The following is a 17,994-nucleotide window of genomic DNA, read 5'->3' on the forward strand; positions in this document are numbered from 1 at the left end:
TCTCTGCTGGGCTCAAACCTCTACTGGCGAAGGCTATGACCCTCTCAGCTCCACCTTGGATCTGAGCTAGAACGGCGCCCAGACCCTCCCCTGAGGCGTCCGTCTGCAGAACGAAGGGCAAGCTATAGTCAGGATATCCCAGCACTGGAGCGCTTGTCAGCCTTTCTTTTAGGGTCTTAAATGCCTTCTCGCATTCATCTGTCCACAAAAAGGGTGGGTCGGTAGCCAGACTTTTCTTTCCCCCTCTCCTTTTCTTTCTGGGGTCACCAGCAGTTAGGCGGTACAGGGGAGCAGCTAGGGTAGAGTACCCACTTACATACCGCCTATAGTATCCAGCGAATCCCAGGAATTGCAACACTTCTTTGCGATTTGTGGGCCTCACCCAGTTTTCCACCTTGCTGATCTTCTCTGGGTCTGTCCGGATCCCCTCAGCAGACACTAAGTGACCCAAATACTGAACCTCCTTTCTCACTAGGTGGCATTTAGAAGGCTTTAACTTCAAGCCATGCTCCCGAAGCCGATCGAACACCAGCTGCAGTCTTTCCAGATGCTCATCAAAGGTTTTGGAGAATATGATGAGATCATCAAGATAGATTAGGAGGTGGGTGAAGTTCAAGTCGCCAAAGCAGCAGGTCATGAGTCTCTGAAAGGTGGAGGGAGCATTCTGCAGTCCAAAGGGCATACGATTTGCTTCAAACAGCCCCATAGGGGTGCTGAATGCCGTCTTGTGTTTGTCATGCTCCGCCACCTCCACCTGCCAATAACCAGAGGTGAGGTCAAGGGTGGAGAAGTATCATGCCTGCCCTAGAGCCTCCAGGGCTTCCTCTATTCTGGGGAGAGGGAAAGCATCTCTCGTGCTACAGGAGTTCAGTTTCCTGTAGTCAATACACAGCCTTAGTGATCCATCTTTCTTGGTTACGATCACGACCGGTGAAGCATATGGACTTTTGCTGGGCCTGATAACTCCTGCTACCTCCATTTCTGTCAGCAACCTTCTCACATCCTGCCACTGTGATGGGGGGATCTTACGGTAAGGCAGTCGAAATGGCTTAGAGTCGACCAGAGGGATTTCATGTTGCACAGTCTTTGTATGGCCATAATCCAGGGGGTGCTGTGAGAACACACCCATGTTCCTTTCCACAAGCTCTTTAAGAAGGGAACGCTGGTGCTCGTTTTCGACATCTGCTCCACTTAAATCCACTTCCTGGCTTGTCACAACGTGGTCCATACCCAGGCATGCTTCTCTGCCTCCGCTAATGTGATGGCTGCCCCGCACCCTGTCTGAAAAGTCCACAATACTTTCCACCAGAGATGCCCTGGCCAGATGCGTGTGAGGCTTGATAGTGATAGCATGCTGGGAGAGGTTCATCACTCTTACCGGGGCACATCCTTTCTTTACATCAGCAAGAACTCTGGCGACCAGGATGTCTTGGCTGAGCCGCAGGGAGGGGTGGCCTTCAATTAGGGCTGTATAAGTCTTTCTTTGTGGTCCAGCTTTTATTTTGCACATTAAATCCATCTCTTTCCCTGCTTGAATGTGCACCTTGCGACCAGTATAAACAACAGGGCCCACTGTGTCATCCATATCACACTGTTCAGTGCTCTCAATCTCTAGCAGGGAGGCGTGCCACTCCGGATGAGTCTCCTTGACCTGGAGGAGGAACTGCTGGCCGTAGGTTGCCTGGAGGTGACTTCTGGAGGCACGGAGGACATTAGTTCCCACAAGCAGAGGAACAGAGGAACGGTACTCTGTGTTAGTGACAACAAAAGCAGGCACACCCTTAAACTCTCTCCCCAACAATTTTAGGTTGATGCGTAGCACACCATGGTAGGTGACACTCTGGCCCCCTGCACCTTCTATGGGTATCTTAGAAGGCTGCAGTTTTTGTTTATGGAGGGTGGGGTGGCTGCGCCAGTACTGATGCGTAATACTGGTTATCTGGGAGCCAGAGTCGATGAGTGCCCTGCACTTCATTCCGTTGACTTCCACCTCCCCCTCATTCCTGGGACCAACTAGGGGAGTGCTCTCTCCTCCGTCACCTTTGTTCACCTGCAGTGTGGGGACTTGCTGCTCGCCCATGGTTGCCCCGGCGACCATGGGCTTTATCTGTTTAAAGGCTGAGCTGAGTAAGTGTTTCCCTCCATGGGGGTCACAGGCTGAGGATCGTGTGCCCACGTCTGTTCAGGCCCCGGGAGCACTGCTCTGCAAACCCGGGCTATATGTCCTTGCTTCCCACACCGGTAGCATGTGACCACTGACATTGGGGTTGTAGCCCCAGGGGGTGGTCGGACTCTCAGTGGAGTGGCAGAGGATGGAGCATAAATTCTCGATTCAAGGTGGGTTAACTTGGCCATCTGCTCCTCCTGGCTCAATGCTAATTTCTTGACCATCTCTGCTAGCTCTGACCACTCTGAGGAATGTTTAGCCTTTTCTGCCTTCACATTCACACTACATTCTGATGCCACTTGTACCTGGGCATAAGTTTTCTTTGATTTGTTTTGAGGCTGGAATCTCTTTGTTTCTTTTGCTAAATTTCGGAGCTCAGCCTGCAGCTCACGGAAACTCAAAAGCCGGGGCTTCATTGGCGAGATCCTCGCATACACATCCTCATCATTAATCCCCCGTATGAACTGCCGGGTGAGTTTACTGTCACGGTCAGGAAAAGGCTTGCCTCCTCTTTGGTTTTCTTCCACAGCTCGCAGTGTTGCCTCCAGTGCTATAGCATATGAACAGGCAGACTCCCCAGACCTCTGAACACGCTCATAGAAGTCCGCTAGTAGATCTGAGGAGCTCTGTGTGTCGCAGTACTCTGCTCTCAGTTCTTCGAATGCCCTTTCAGGTGTTTGGTCATGGAGAGGTAGATTCAGGACCAGCTTTCGGGCTTCACCAGTTAGGTGACGCACCACTGTGGAAAAGCGGAGGTGAATGGGGAGCTCTATTGCCTCAAGAAGATACTGCATGTCACGAATCCAGTCCTCTACAAGCACCTTGCTGTCAGCACTGCCAGTGAAGACTTGGACATTTTTCACTTGATGAGTCTGTATAAAACCACCGTAGGCAGCTAATGGGGGGTTAGCGTTGGCTGCAGCCCCGCCCGGAGCGCTTAAAGATGTATGCACCTGCTGGGGGGGTATGCCAGGGTGTCCACTAACTTGGGGGTCTAAAGCAGAGGTTGGTACGTGCATTGAGGCATGGGTGCCGGGTGGGGCTATAAAACCTCCATGGGTCATATTCACGATAGGGGGCATGACAGTGTTGGGGCTTATAGCAGATGAGTGGAGGGGGGCTCGAGAGTCATGGACAGCAGCTAGTGGCATGTGGGGCAAACGGGGCGTCAGCCCATGCTTTGAACTTTCAAGGGTCTGCTCGGCTGCAGAGGGATTATTCATTATGCCCACTCCCTGCACTGTTAGGGGGCTTGGCGTGGCGGCTTGGGGGGCAGGTGTGGAATACAGATGGCTGGTGTATGCTTGGGGGCTGAATGGAACGGTCATCGTTGGGTAAGGAGTGTTAAGTGATTGGTTCAGGGTGGGATGCTGGGTACTGTGCACCGCTGGGTAGTTGGGATATGAGGCAACATGGGGTGCCGGTGTAGCAGTGGACCCATGGACACTGGCCTGAGGGGAAAAAGCAGGGGGCATAGTTATCTGTACATCTGGCCGAAACACTGGAGGGGCTGTAGTTAGAGGGCTGTGGTTGGACTGGCTTGTCTGGTTGGTTGGCACTGACCTTGGGCGAATTTCAGATAGGTGTGAGGGCACCTGCATTTGGCCTCCATAGGGTGGCAGTGGTGGGGCATGAGCTGGAGCCACGCCAAGATCAGTCTGGGGTGAAAGCATGGTTGGTGGTGGGGTCTGTTGTGTGCCCAGCCCAGAGTCGGTGAGGTCCCTGATTGGGGTGTGATACTGTAACCGCTGGCCAGTGAAGCTGGGGAACTGGGTGACCAGCTTCGACTTCACTGATGACTGTTGGTCCACTGTACTGGCGCTAGCTGTAGCCCCTTCATTCAAAAGGTGAGGCTGTGCCCTCTTTGGAGTGTCTGCAAAGTCTCTCAACATTTTCACTGTCCTGTATCTCTAATTTAGCTGCAACAGAAAATGTGTGTGGGCTACTTGTAGTATGCTTAACTGTGAGTAAGTACAATATATTTCTAGTAAAATAGAACACAACACAGATGTATGACAACTATCATTCTATAACGCAGAAAAAAAAGGATTCACAAAAAAACAGCATTAAACTCAGAGTGTAGTTAAACAGCTATCTTCAGCACAGAGGTTGTGAATGACGCAAATCAGCAGCAATTGCTTAACCGTATTCAATGATTATTATTATAGACAGGGAACATCATTTAGCATTCTTTCTACAATTCAAGTCTTTGAGTCTCTTTTTTTTTTTTTTTTCCAGGGACAGAAACCCTCAAATGAAACCACCCCAAGATTTCACTTTCAAAGGATATGCCTGGGGAGATGAAAGTCCCAGTAATACAGCTGCACAGGCAGTTATATACTTAGTTCAGCACCCCATCAGATGGCGACACCTCTTACTATGGCTGCGTAGCTGGGGGGTGTCGGCATTGCTTTCTCTTCGGTCTCGAAGTGCCACAAATCCGGGGTCACGGCACCAAAGATGTAACCCAACCAGTGCAGGGGCCTCCCTACACCCCGGACTCTGCGTTGTGTTAGCTTGTGTTGGATTGGGGTGCACCGCAGAGAGACCAGTCGGACACAGGCGCTCGATTTGTGGCTCAGACCGTGCCGTTTATTCGGAAGCAGGGGCAAACACCACTCCAACTCTGCTGCTGGCCCTTTTCAAATCACAGCAAACACTGCGTGACCATCAACATTGCAAAATACAACAACACATATACACAGAATACACATTAAGTAACAATAACCGTGCCTTCTACAACATTCCACGGTCTCGGGGATGAGTACAACACAAAACTGATGCAGTTCGCCACTGGCAGTGCTTACCTTTTCAAATCACAGCAAACACTGAACCAAGATGGCGCCCGCGCAAACAAGAAATCTGAGTACGGTGTCCTGCAGAGGACAAATGGTCAAAATTGCTAAATTTTACACCATATATGCAGCTCAACAGCGACACCTTGTGACTTATTCCAGTCACTACCTTACATCTGTATAATGTGTTGTTACTTACCTGATACACACAAATGCACACTCGGTAAATTTCCCCCCACATTTATTCCCTCTGTGCTGTGAAACTCTGGTCTGTATCGTCCTGACTCGTCTTTGCTCAGTTGAATCAGCATCATCATTTTTCCCTCTGATCACCTTTTTCTGTCTGTGATGAAAGATTATCCTTGCGTCCTTGAACCATCTCAGGCTCTCCGATTCCTTTAACTTATATTTAAGTGACACAGTGAAGTTTGAGCCTGTTGCAGCGTACACACAATCATCCCGAGAGCCTTTGAAACAGAAAGATGGAGAAAGAGATTAGCCATGTTAGAAAGGCTCTGATTTCAATTTATAAAATTTGAAGGATATTGTGTTATTTATACTAAATTCAGGGCTGTACCTAAACTTTGTTCCATCTACAGACTTCTTACAAATTTCCAAAGTAGCTGCCAAGAAATCACAATGCAGATAAAAAGTGTCAGACACTAACATTTAATTTCTGTGTTCATGAGCAACGCTGCTTTGCAAAGGTGTCCACATAGCATAGCTTGAGTTAGTACACAGCATGTAAACACATTTTCTGCATGTACAAATATCTTTGTGAGAATTTTCAAAATCTCCATGGAGATGTTATATCGTGTTTTAATTTGATAAATCATTGACAATCAGCTGATATTTCACAATCTTCTCAATAATGTCGACTACTTTAGAAGCTGACTACTTTTAGATTGACTGGAACTTTTTCAGATCACGATAATCATCATGACATTGCAAAGAAAACAAATATGCTGTGAGTGTGCAGGTATGGTTTTGAAGAGGAGAGGCCTCGTCTGCTCTCATAGATAAAGAACAAAGCAAATGTGACACTTAGAACAAAGACTTGCTTCAGCAAATAATATATATAAATATAATCTGTGATTATATAGTCGGAGATGTTGAAAAGGTAAGCAAGAACTGTCCTAATTTGGGTGATTATTAATAATTTAGACATAAAATATAAATGTATGTTTTTCCAAAATGACTTCTTCTTAAAATCTGATAATACAAACTGATTTTTGTTGTTGCCGCTACAGGGTCCTTTTCGTTTTTTCTTTCACTGTCAGAAGAAAGTAAATTAAATTAAATTGCATAAGAAAATTAATATCCCGTCATTATTTTGTAAAATTAAATGTGTATTTTATTTCAAATAAGTGAGAAACACTTCTGTGAGTGTCGTGTGGCAAATAAGGCATGTATTATTAATTTCAGGAGATTCGGGGTGTCCAATGAAGCAAGATTAATGGGTTATTGAGATAAGCTGAACCTGAGTCAGAGCTCAAACTCTGCATCATGTTGTCACTGAAATGTGTAAGTACTCCTGTTTGGACGTCTATGCAGAAAATGTTCAAATGTTCTCTGTTGTTGTTTTTTAATTACAGCCCAAAGCTGCTGACAGGTCTTTTTTAAATATTGCTTGAACTGCAACTATAAAAAGATGTAAGTGCTTTTTATGCAATTTTTGCAAAGATATGTGTGGAAGGAAACCATGACCTAGGACAAACTGATGGCATAAGATGTAAGTACAAGTCCTCCGGTTTGATATGCAAAAAAAAATTATTGCGCTAACTTATGTGATTGCAGTTCTACAGGGATTTAAGAAAAAATATCCTAATTGAGGTTATAATTCATGCATGACAGGGTTAAATAACAATAATTACAATGACACACGTCATACATCTACAGTAACATTAAACGACCAGTGGGTGGCAGGGTATGGACACATCAGTGCCCAGTGTTGTGGTTTATGTGCAAGTACACCATCAACCAGTATGTGTGCAAAGGGCTAAATGTGGCTTCTGACTTTCCTGTGCAATTCTTCATCACTACAGAGTTCTGCACATAATCTGAGATCGGATTATCTCTATATAATGTTTATACATTAATATTATATTATATGAAGAATTGCTGATGATGCATTAAATATATTATTGTGCTAAACTGCATATGTTACAACGAAAACATGCAAACCTTCTTTATTAGCTGCAGCTTCAAATTTGAGCTGCAAAGTTGCTTTTCCCGCATTAACATCACCATAAGAACAATTTAGTTTATTTCAGCAGTGTTAAATTGACAGAGAGCACACAGTGTGTTAGGACGATTTGTAGGTCCAACATTTTTGTCTTTTGGAGACTTTCACTTATATATAGAACATAAGAATATAAGCATGTGTGTGTCATCACAGCACGTATAAAAAGGTAGTTTCTGCACTGTCCTCTCATTTATGGCCATACCACCCTGAACACGCCTGATCCCGGAAGCTAAGCAGGGTTGGTCCTCGTCATTACTTGGAGTCCTGTAAGCTTTTTCACTTCAACACACAAACTTCAGAGGGCGCTGCTGCTCTCTCAGTGGAAAATACTGTTTCTCTTTTCTTCACCTGGTAGTGGTTTTGAAATAATGAACTGTGAGGCGAGAGAAAAAGAGTAAAATAGTTTATTTTATCAGTAAAGATCAACAGAAGGCACGAATAACAGAATCCAAGGGCAGAAGAGAGACCAGTGTCAGTATGTTATACAACCATGTGATCAGACAGCAAAATATACCTTTATGTCCATCTAGCTGCAGGAGTTCATGGGTAAATCCTTGGAAAGCTGAAGAAATACTTCAGCAGGACAAATCGCAAAAATATATCCATTTATAATAATACACCTTTATTCACACGTCGGAGCAAATACACTCTACAAAATGCAGAAAACTATCCGAGGACATGAACTGTTGATGCGTTCATAAGGAAGGCCAAGCTTATTATTCACATTAGAGTATTACTGATTAAAAAATAGAAGCAGAACTTTTTGTCAAACAGAAGAGGAACACAAAACATTTCAAACAGATGTTTATGGGAGAATTCATAGGTCTGAAAATACAAGTCAGTCCCTTTCAAGCAGTTTAAAACAGAAACAGTAAAGGAATGCCATGGCTTTGAGATACTTTGGTTGTAATACAAATCCCAGAGTTCACAAGCAAGAGGACTACAGAGATGGCCATGCTATGCTATGCTAAATCACAACTGTTTAAAGGTAACATTTTAAAAAACCAAAAAGTAGAAAAAATGTTAAAAAAGTCAAAATATAAGTGTCATCACATTTTTACAAGGACAAGCTTTTCCACACAGACAAGTAGACGACAGTATTCCAGGAATAATCTAGTTTTTCCACATCTTTTAAAAACACTGTAACACATGAGTCTTTAATAAAAATGAGTCCATCAATGTTGATCAAATACTGATTAGCACTTGTTTAGACTGATCGTCTATATGGGTTCATTGACCTGCTCCATTATTGTGTGCACATTTAACCCAGTTTATACAGTCAGTGTACACAAACGAGGGGTCCTAAACACACCGTTTCATCTCAGCACTGAGGCTGGATAATGATTGTATTTTTTCCTGTTGTCTCACTCAGAGGTTCTGGGATGCTGCTGGTCACGATGGCGTTTAGATGAGTTATTTGAGTGTTGCAGGCCAGCTCACTACAGCTGCTGCTGCTGTTCCTGAGTGATCTGCAAACGAAGCTCCTCCTCCTCTGTTAAAATAAGCATAGACGACAGGTCAGAGGGAGAATCAGCTCAGTTCAGTTGTGTCAATACTGCGCCAAATCATAACAATAGTTGATGCGAGACACTTTATATTGTCAAGACCCTACAGTAATCCAAAGAAACAGAAAACCCCAACAATCATATGACCCCCTATGAGTAAGAGCTTTAGTGACAGTGAGAAGGAAAAACTCCCTTTAAGGAAGAAACCACCAGCTCAGGGAGGAGGAGCCATCAGCCGCCACCGGTTAGGGTGAGAGGAGGAAAACAGGACAAAAGACATCCTGTGTCTTCACATCACAATCATCTCTCATCATTTCTCGCAAAACCTGCTCATACTAAGACCCTGGCTTTGATGTGGTGTTGTCAGCTAAACAAAGATGAGCTAGAATCAAACTTCATCTGCTTTGCAATCAACGAAATCTAAAAGCTCAACACATCTTGGAGGTGTCACTCAGATTTTAAAAAATAAATAAAAAATAAAAAGGAAATCAAATCCAGACCACAGACCGCCCAGTCACAAAAAAGGTCATTTCTGCAACACGTGATGATTTCTGACCATGTAGTAAAAGATAAACTGCTCAAAACATTAAAAACCTAATTTCCTTCTTTGACACAATAATTTGTGTGTCATCTGTAGCCTAATCCAGCATCACATGCTCAGCCTGGTTTGTTTAATCCTAATGTCAATACTGCACTGTGAAATTCATTACAATGGCTAAACCTAAAGAAAAATGAACTTATTGTCTCAATACTCAAGGAAGAAACGTTATTGAGCTTTCAGTGAAGTATACGCCCTGCCACCAAACACCAGCCAAAACAACCCAGCAACAAAATAAAAAGGAGACGACATTTTTGAAAAGAAATCTTACGGATTTTTTTAATCCGCTTTTTCCGTCTGGACTGGACACAGCAAATGACGACAACAAGGATTACCACCAAACAAATACAAATGCCTGATGGTGAAGAATAACAGCAAATCGTGTTTGACATGTTAAAGTGGGACTAGAAATAGACAAAAAATGAGTTCATTGTGTGAAGTTTAATTCCTCCACATTTCATATAAGATGTGAAACATACCCACAGCGATCCAGATGCCACTGTGATCAGCTGCAGAATAAAACAACAGGAGCAGAAATGTATTTATTTGGAGATGAGTGACAGGTGACATGATATCACATCATACTTGCACAACCCAGTGTCACTGACTTGACTACTCACAGGGCTTATAGCATTCTTGTTGAACAGGCTGACTGATCTCAGAGCTGACGGGGTTAGAAACATTGCAAGAGAAACGAGCATTTAGCACGTCTTCGGCTGGCCTTGTCAGCTCCTTGCCAGTCTCTTTTTCTGCCACAGGTTTATCATCCATAAACCATTTGATCTGAAAATTATTTTCACTCTGTAGACAAACAGACAATTAGTGGATTTAGTGGAAGGTTCAGAGTTTAAGTCTAACATAAAAAGTTCAACCTCGCCAAAATTAGAAATATAATAATCTTTTCATACATTTTTGGTAATTTCCCAGCCTATATAATTAAATAATACATACATAGAGACCCAAGACTCACTGAAACAACATCTCTGAGTAAATGCACACTGCAAACTACAGATTCTTCAACAGCTTAATTATGAGTCAGTTATTGGTAGAGTACTCTAACTTGTACCTGAAACAATAAATATTGTACTCACCTTAATAACATTGCAAGTAAAAGAGACGTTTGTCTTATCACCTGCACACATCACTGTTACTTTGGGCTTCTGCACAGGGTCTGAGTACAGAAAATTTCTTTATATCAACATTATATAAACTACTGCTGATAATGCTTTTCTACAATAACCAACACTGTTGATTGATAAGACTGAAAAGTGGCGTCATAATAAAACCAAATACTCTTAATGACAAAGTATGACTAAGACAGCTTAGCACACTTGCTTGTTGTGATAGAAGTAGTACAAACACAATAAATACACATAATGTGTTCTTACTTACCTAATACACACAAATGCACACTCGGTAAGTTTCCCCCCACAATTATTCCCTCTGCGCTGTGAACCTCTGGTCTGTATTGTCCTGACTTGTCTTTGGTGAGTTGTGTCAGCTTTAGTGATCCAGTTGAATCAACATCATCATTTTTCCCTGTGATCACCTGTTTCTGTCTGCGATTAAAGATTACGCTTGCCTCCTTGATCCATTTCAGGTTATCTGATTCCTTCAGCTCATATCTAAGTGGCACAGTGAAGTTTGAGCCTGTTGCAGCATAAACACAATCATCCTGAGAGCCTGAAAGATAAAGAAATGAAGAATAGTCATGCTAGAAAAGCTCTCAACAACTACATGTCAATTCATCAAATTTGAAGGAAATTATTATTTTTATTACTTCTTGGTGTTTTTTTATGTTTAAAAGGTGAATGAAAACCTGGTGTCAAGAAGAAACAAAAGTGCATCCAGGTAATCCCAAAAAGTTGATTCTGTTCATCTGGACGTAGCGTCTTGTTTCGGAGAAATGTTTCGTCACTCATCCAAGTGACTTCTTCAGTCCCAGTGATGGGACTAACGGCATTACAAACTACACAACCACAAACAGCTATAAAACAATCGAGTGAGTGAGCGAGAGAGAGTTTTGTGTTGTGTGTCAGAACAATGAGGCGACTGCTATCAGGAGTGATACACCTGCTGCTGTCAGACCTGCAGGTATCAGGCTTTTTTTGGAGTTCTTCTATATGGTGTGGGAACACTTATTGAATGCAGAACAGCTGATGGTTATGTAAATAATTTGAAATGGTTATTTTAAAAAGGGTAAAAGGTAAATGGATGCAAATAACTTTCTTGTTTGCAAAACTTGTGCATATGATTTTAAAATTGACAATTTTTATTTGCATTTAAAGTTATGAAATATGATTCAATAAACATGTTTGTGGTTGTTACAGTAAAAATATAACTTTTTCTACTCTGATTTTATGTTTTTTGTCTGGTTTTTGATCAAAAATCAAAAGTAGCTAAAAATGGACAATTATAAGCTGGACCCCAGAGGGTTAAACATTTTTTTAAAGTAAGGCAATAGTTACTTTTCAAGTAATTAATTACTTTTAGAATCATGTAGCTCAGTTACTAGTTACTACTTCAAAAAAGTAACTATAATCAATTACTTTTTCAAAGTAACTTGCCCAACACTGGTCTCAGCTGACTGTAGGTTTCCCCAACCAGAAAGCTCCAGGCAATCCAGGAGAGAAGGACGACCGCTGCCTAAGCGAAGACTCGTAGTGATCCCGTATGTGTCAGGAGTGTCGGAACAGTTGAGACGCATTTTTTCTACACACTGAATGTTTGTGGGTTTCAAATCCCAAAACACGCTGCACCAAAAATTGGTCCACCCAAGGATCAGGTCCCCCGACACAAACAGAGTAACATAGTGTACGCTGTTGAGTGCCAGGAGGAGAAACCAAACAACCTCTGGCAAAGAGGAAGGCACAACACAGAAGAGCCACCTCGTCAGGCCAGGACTCTGCAGTCTATTTACACCTACAGGCCAGTGGACACTCTTTCAGTGATGAGGATGTAACATCCTGGACAGGGAGGAACACTGGTTTGAGCACGGCGTCAAGGAGGCCATTTACGTGAAAAGGGAAAGACCATCTCTGAATCGAGGAGGGGGCCTAAGGGTTCATCTTTCACCATCTTATCCCGACATGGACACACAGGGCGGCTGCTCTCTGTCCCAACAAAACAGTGTCTTTGTTTTGCTCTTTTTCTTGTGACACAAGGCCCACACAGTCGTGAGCTCCTTCTCAAAATCAAGAAAAGCAAACTGACTTTATCAATCACGGAAGAGCTATGAATTACACTGAGGGACTGCGGACTGCTTCGGAGGCACCTACATTCAGCGAGCCCTGCTACTAGATCTCGCACACAGATGGAACGTGTCAGGCGGTGCAAGAGGAAGAAGACGGGTAAGTGTGGAGGCATCCAGAGTAGGCTAGCAGCTAATTCACACAAACCCACTATTTCCCCCATCACACTGTCCAACGTGCTCTCCCTAGACAACAAGCTGGATCAACATAGAAGAGCCACCTCCACGGGACAAGACTCTGCTGTCCATCTGCATCTAAAGGTCAAAGGTCACTCTTTTGAGCATGCCAATGTTCACATTTTGGACAGAGAAGACAGATGGTTTGAAAGGAGTGAAAGAAGCCATTTATGTCCACTGTGAGCGACCATCTTTGAACAGAGGCGGTGGTTTACAACAATAACTGTCTGCCATCTATAATCCAGTTTTGAGATCCCTTCCCAGGCGCCTTAACACCCATTCACAACCCGGGCCATCTGACCTCAGGAAATCACATGATAGGGTGGGGCCAGGTTTCACAATGAGCTCACCCGAAACCTTGGCTGTCACCTACACCTGTTTTCACACCTTGGATCATGTGATTAGGTAGGAGATCAATAGGGGGTCCATGACCCTCTTGAGGGTCTCCCCCAAAGGGCTTAAATCTGGGACTCTCCACCAATTGATCTTAGAACTGAAGGAGCTTCTCATATGAGAGGTGAAACGTCTTCAAGAAACTTGAAGAAAATTTTCTTTCCAAGCTCCTTAGACTACGATTACCCTGACGACTGAGAACCTTCACAGACAAACTGTCATTGCCTACATTTCAAAGTGCATCAGTGATGTCACAGAGACCAGGACTGTCACTGTCCGGGCCAATCAGAAACCATGGCTGGATGTGGTGAGCCTAAGAACAGCAAGGGCAAAGCCATCACGCTGCATCAGAGATGTGAAAAGCCAATCCTCCAAGAGGATTTTGCAAAGCTTCGGTGACAGCAGAGATACTTTAGTTCAGCAATTATTGCTACATTCTAGGTTTTTTGATGGTAAAGCACATTTCCACTGAGAGCCTCATAAAGAAGCAGAGAAATATAGAAATAAAACTGCACGATCACTAAATCACATAGAACATCTGGCCAATCATAAGTGGCATCTTAAAGAACAATTTAGTTGAAAAGTTAAAATGAACTTTTCCTTTAATAAAGCCTGAGGAATTAATAATGAGATTCATTGAATTGTATATATACCTGTGGATCCGTTGGCTAAGCAGCAGAGCAGAAACACAGCGGTGATAATGGAAGAAGAAGGCATCTTCTTCACTCTTCTCATCACATTCAGGTCCAAACAGTTACTCAGTCCAAATCAGGGGTACATGAATATTCAAAGGCCTTCTAACGATGTGAAAAAATACAAAAGTGAGCAAAAATGAACAAAATGTATCAAACAAACAAAAACAGCTGCAAACAAAGCAGATGTGTTTTCGGGAAATTGTTGAGCCAATTGATGCAATCCAGACTGTCTAGCATGTTCTTAAGTTTCCCTTTTGGTTATCAACATATTATATTCCAACAGGAATATTGCCTCAATTTCTGGCTATAGAGAGTGAGGATGACGTCACCGAACACAGTAAATAGAAAGTGAAAGTGTAAAAAAAAAAACACTAATTGAACAATAGACCAGACTGTGGTTAGAGCTGAAAATGTCTTTTATTTAAAGGAAGGAATTTACTGCGCAGCTCTCTTGCTCTCTCTTTCCGCTGTTAAGTCAGCCCAGCTCACCCACTCTCTCTTTATCAACACAATCATGGATACTGACCGCGTTCGTCTTCGGGGTTCACAGCACACATAACGTTGATAGATTTGCATCGATTTCTTACACGCGCGTATTAAAAACAATGATTCTGTGATCACAAAGTTTAGACCCACCCAAAGCAGTGTGGATGTGGACGAGGCCTAAATTGCAGTGAGGCTATCAGACAGCAGATGATGATTAATAAAGTCCATGTGATCCATTTAAAAAAAAAAGAAAAAAAGAATCATGAATTAAAAAGATGAAAAAAAGATTTCTTCTGACTCGGGTGGAGGCGGTGTGATCGTGGGAACTGTGATTATCAAAGCGGAAGCGACTGCGGACCCGATCCGCCCCCTGAACTGTCATTTCCAGGATCTGTTTGGGATCATTGTGGTGGCGTGTTTTCAAAATGCCCTCATAAACATACTGAAGTATCAACAAAAAAAAAAAAAAAAAATCCACCTGGCCATTTAGACAGCTGTATAAAAGTTTGGATATTTCTTATGAAAGAAGCAGTGTCACTCTGGCAACTATTGATTACATATTCCACCGCGGATTCCTCGTTTCCACTGATAGCAGTTTATTAACCTGGCATCAGGTTATCTCATACATGCCGCCTTCAGACAAAAAAAAAAACACAAAACATGCTGGTTAAAATGAACAAAAGTGGAAGTAGGGAGACCGGGGATAGTTGTAACATTTTTGACATTTCTGTCTGTAAATTGGAGCTCTTTTAAGGTAGTGGATTCAAAATGTAATGCAAAGTATTTACATGTCTCTGCTATTAAATAGTGCAGCTATTTTCTCTGCAGCACAATTACCCATTGCATGGTATGGTCTCAAACACAAAGAGTGAAATGTTACAATTAACCCCATAGTCTGGGTTAGTTGTAACATATCCTGGGGTAAAATGTAACACAATGAAATAAGGGTACTAACAAAACATTAACGTGTAATCTTTGTTTATTCAACACATGAATGCACTTAGAGCCATTTATGTAGCTGTGTGTGTGACAGAATGCAGAAATCTAGCTTTTGAACATATTCCAACCCCCCAAAAAAGACAAATTATGGAATTTTCTGCAACTGAATATTTCATTAATTTTACGACGCTGGATCATTGCGTGACTTCACGTTAGTCTCTCGGCCAGTCAGTACGGATAGTCTGCCGCATTGTATGTGTCTTACGGCTGCCTGTTTGTTATCTCCCCAGGAGAAGCGTGGAGACGAGAGGGCAGCGAGCACGGGGTGCTCAGACACTGAGGAGCGGAGACAAGGAACACTAGCACTGGGAAGAGGACATTTCACGGGAGTCGGGAACGCACTGCGGATTTATTGTTATTTTCCATTCACTGTAAATAAACGCACTGCTTGCATTCAGAGCTCCGTGCCTGGCTCCTCCTTCCTCACATCCCCACGGTTGACGCTGGCCAACCGTGACAAATAGCTTTTCTTAGATTCATTATTAGTTCAACATTGACAAATAGTAGTTGACTAATATCAGGAGCCAAAAAGAAAACAAAAAACAAACTAAATAAATATTTCAGACGCTGAAAATAAATTATTACGGTCGTTTAAATTTGCTGTCAGCAAGTTAGGTCTAATACATGTAGTCAATCTAATGAATCAATATTACATGTAAAAAGTACAGAACTGAAAATGAAACTAAAATATAACGGTAAATGAACTGGTTCTTGTATAAAACGTTTCTACTCTCTACAACTTGCCTCATTCATGCACTCACTTTTTTCTATGCTTTTTCTCTGTAAGTGCTTTCTATCTAACATTAATACGCATTCATCCTCCCGATGGATGCATCGGAGAGCAACTTGGGGTTAGCGTCTTGCCCAAGGATATTTGGAATGCAGGCTGGAGCAGGCGGGGATTGAACCAGCAACTTTCTGATTAGTAGGTTTCCTGCTCTACCTGAGCTACAGACACCCCAATTTGTGGTGCTCTGGAAACAACACGTTCTCATCCCAACAGGTAACGATGCTATGTGACAAATCATCGGTATGTGTAAATGTGTTTATTGTTCTAATCATGAATCGCTTTGTAAAACAAGACCTGATAGGGTCAAGGTTAAAGTTATGGTTAGAGTTAATGTTAGGGATAGGGCTGGAATGGACGGCTGGAGCCTCTCCTCCAAGTGTGTGTTACTGCCGCGAACAGCATTCTGTTGTATTCTGTTGTATGCTTTTCTCTGTAAGCGCTTCGAGCCTGTACTTTTTTGCTTTAGCTGAGTAATGAAGCTGAATCAGTACTTTAACTTTCACTGGAACAATAGTATTTTTACTTCTACTTAAGAATGTCTGATCTTTTGCCAACGCTGGCTGTCTCTCAGTCTTGGAATACCCACTTGTTGTCCAGCGGTGTCCTGGGAATATGGGAACTAGACAGACTGGGGAAACAATGGGAGGAGACACAAAGATGGAATCACTTTTACCATCTTTGATGTATTTGCTGGTCGTCTTATTTCTTCTATTTTGCAAGCACAGTGTTGCAATCATTGTCTTTGTGGTACAATGACACAGGTAGAATGCAGGTGTTTTCATGTAACACAATGCCAGAAAGATGAGTAATGTGTTTTGAAGAGAAGATAAAACATCATGTTTGAACAAAGATAAGCAGCAGACACGTCTGTGTGTGAGTTATTCAGGTTCAGTAAGAAGGTAATATGTCTGCAGAATTTGTAATTCTTATGAAGATATTGCTTGTACAATAAATAAAATCCCTTTAACTTCTTCTGGAGAGTGTCTTTATATATTTAGTCATTTTGGGGCGATCCTTTATTTAGTAGTAACTCTAGTCGGGGATATATATCAGAGTTTACTTTCAGATATGAGCATTGTGTTTTCTGTGGATGAATGAATGAATTATTTATGTAATTTTTGAAAGACTGGCTCATGTAAAATATCTGAAAGTATGACAAAGCTCTCCTGTTACACTTTATGGACACCTGAGCTTCACCATGAGGGCCTGTCTTTATTCACTTTATTCACTGTGTTACTCCCCTCGAGTCGTAATAAAGCTCAACTTGTTCCTTGTGTTTTAACTGACATTTATTTCGGACAGGAGGATTCTTCGACATGCCTTAACATGTAATGATGTCCAACCACAGCCGATACAATGCCGTCAGAACTAAAAAGAAATACAAACTTAAATGAATATTCTTAATAAAGCCCCTAAGCATTATATATGGCGAAACATTCCAACAAAACAATCAATAAAATACACATTACACCTCACACTGCGGTAATTGCACTAGAATATCACGCAACACTAGCATATTTACATACAACGAAAATAAACAAAAGAAAACATTTACCTCATTGGCCTCACTCAAAGGGAATAAAACTTTAATCCTTACATCGTGGGGAGGTCCAAAAAGGCACTCTTTTATTTATCTTACTATTTACTATCTTACTGTGGACGTGCAAACCTCGTGGCTCGTCTCAATTAGCTTGCTGAGTGTGCCAGCCAAAAATACCCTCTTAGCAACAACAGACGGAACTATAGAAAAGGTTCCTATCTAATTGCACAATTAGTAAAAATAACACATTTAAACATATAAATCCAATGAACAAAACATGAATTACTATTGATTTATTTCTTAATATTTCAACTACTAATTGTTTCAACCTTACATATCTAATAAAATGAACTT

The 17,994-nt window shown here is 42.3% G+C and overlaps 1 protein-coding gene and 1 long non-coding RNA gene across 5 annotated transcripts; one reads left to right on the top strand and one right to left on the bottom strand.

The window, feature by feature from the left end:
• Positions 1-7,595: 7,595 nt before the first annotated feature.
• LOC120714580 (T-cell surface antigen CD2-like) lies at positions 7,596-14,755 on the bottom strand. 4 transcript variants are annotated; one of them, XM_040000862.1, is made up of 8 exons: positions 14,462-14,751; positions 13,784-13,927; positions 10,703-10,993; positions 10,402-10,481; positions 9,931-10,111; positions 9,790-9,819; positions 9,582-9,665; positions 7,596-8,699 (listed from the first exon to the last, which is right to left on the bottom strand). In XM_040000862.1, exons 2-8 carry the CDS (start codon positions 13,863-13,865, stop codon positions 8,647-8,649), a joined length of 801 nt encoding a protein of 266 aa, XP_039856796.1. In that variant the 5' UTR covers positions 13,866-13,927; positions 14,462-14,751; the 3' UTR covers positions 7,596-8,646. The 4 variants fall into 4 exon arrangements, with proteins under 4 accessions (XP_039856796.1, XP_039856797.1, XP_039856795.1 ...); XM_040000863.1 differs by lacking the exon at positions 9,582-9,665; XM_040000861.1 differs by lacking the exon at positions 7,596-8,699 and having other exon boundaries at positions 8,760-9,665; positions 14,352-14,755.
• A 587-nt stretch (positions 14,756-15,342) lies between these two features.
• On the top strand, positions 15,343-15,707 carry LOC120714585. The gene is made up of 2 exons (XR_005691435.1): positions 15,343-15,461; positions 15,541-15,707. It is a non-coding gene; the product is annotated as an uncharacterized LOC120714585 (long non-coding RNA).
• Positions 15,708-17,994: the final 2,287 nt, after the last annotated feature.

This window comes from Simochromis diagramma, unplaced genomic scaffold, assembly GCF_900408965.1.
Source record: "Simochromis diagramma unplaced genomic scaffold, fSimDia1.1 OVJJ01000596.1, whole genome shotgun sequence".
Taxonomy (NCBI): domain Eukaryota; kingdom Metazoa; phylum Chordata; class Actinopteri; order Cichliformes; family Cichlidae; genus Simochromis; species Simochromis diagramma.

Bases quoted from the DNA above. Each gene is read 5' to 3' on its own strand.
- LOC120714580 (XM_040000861.1), bottom strand. From the start codon at position 13,865: ATGAGAAGAGTGAAGAAGATGCCTTCTTCTTCCATTATCACCGCTGTG. The intron at 10,112-10,401 runs GTGAGTACAATA...GTTTGTCTACAG, and splicing joins TTACTTGCAATGTTATTAAG to AGTGAAAATAATTTTCAGAT. The intron at 9,666-9,789 runs GTATGTTTCACA...CTTCACCATCAG, and splicing joins TGGCATCTGGATCGCTGTGG to GCATTTGTATTTGTTTGGTG.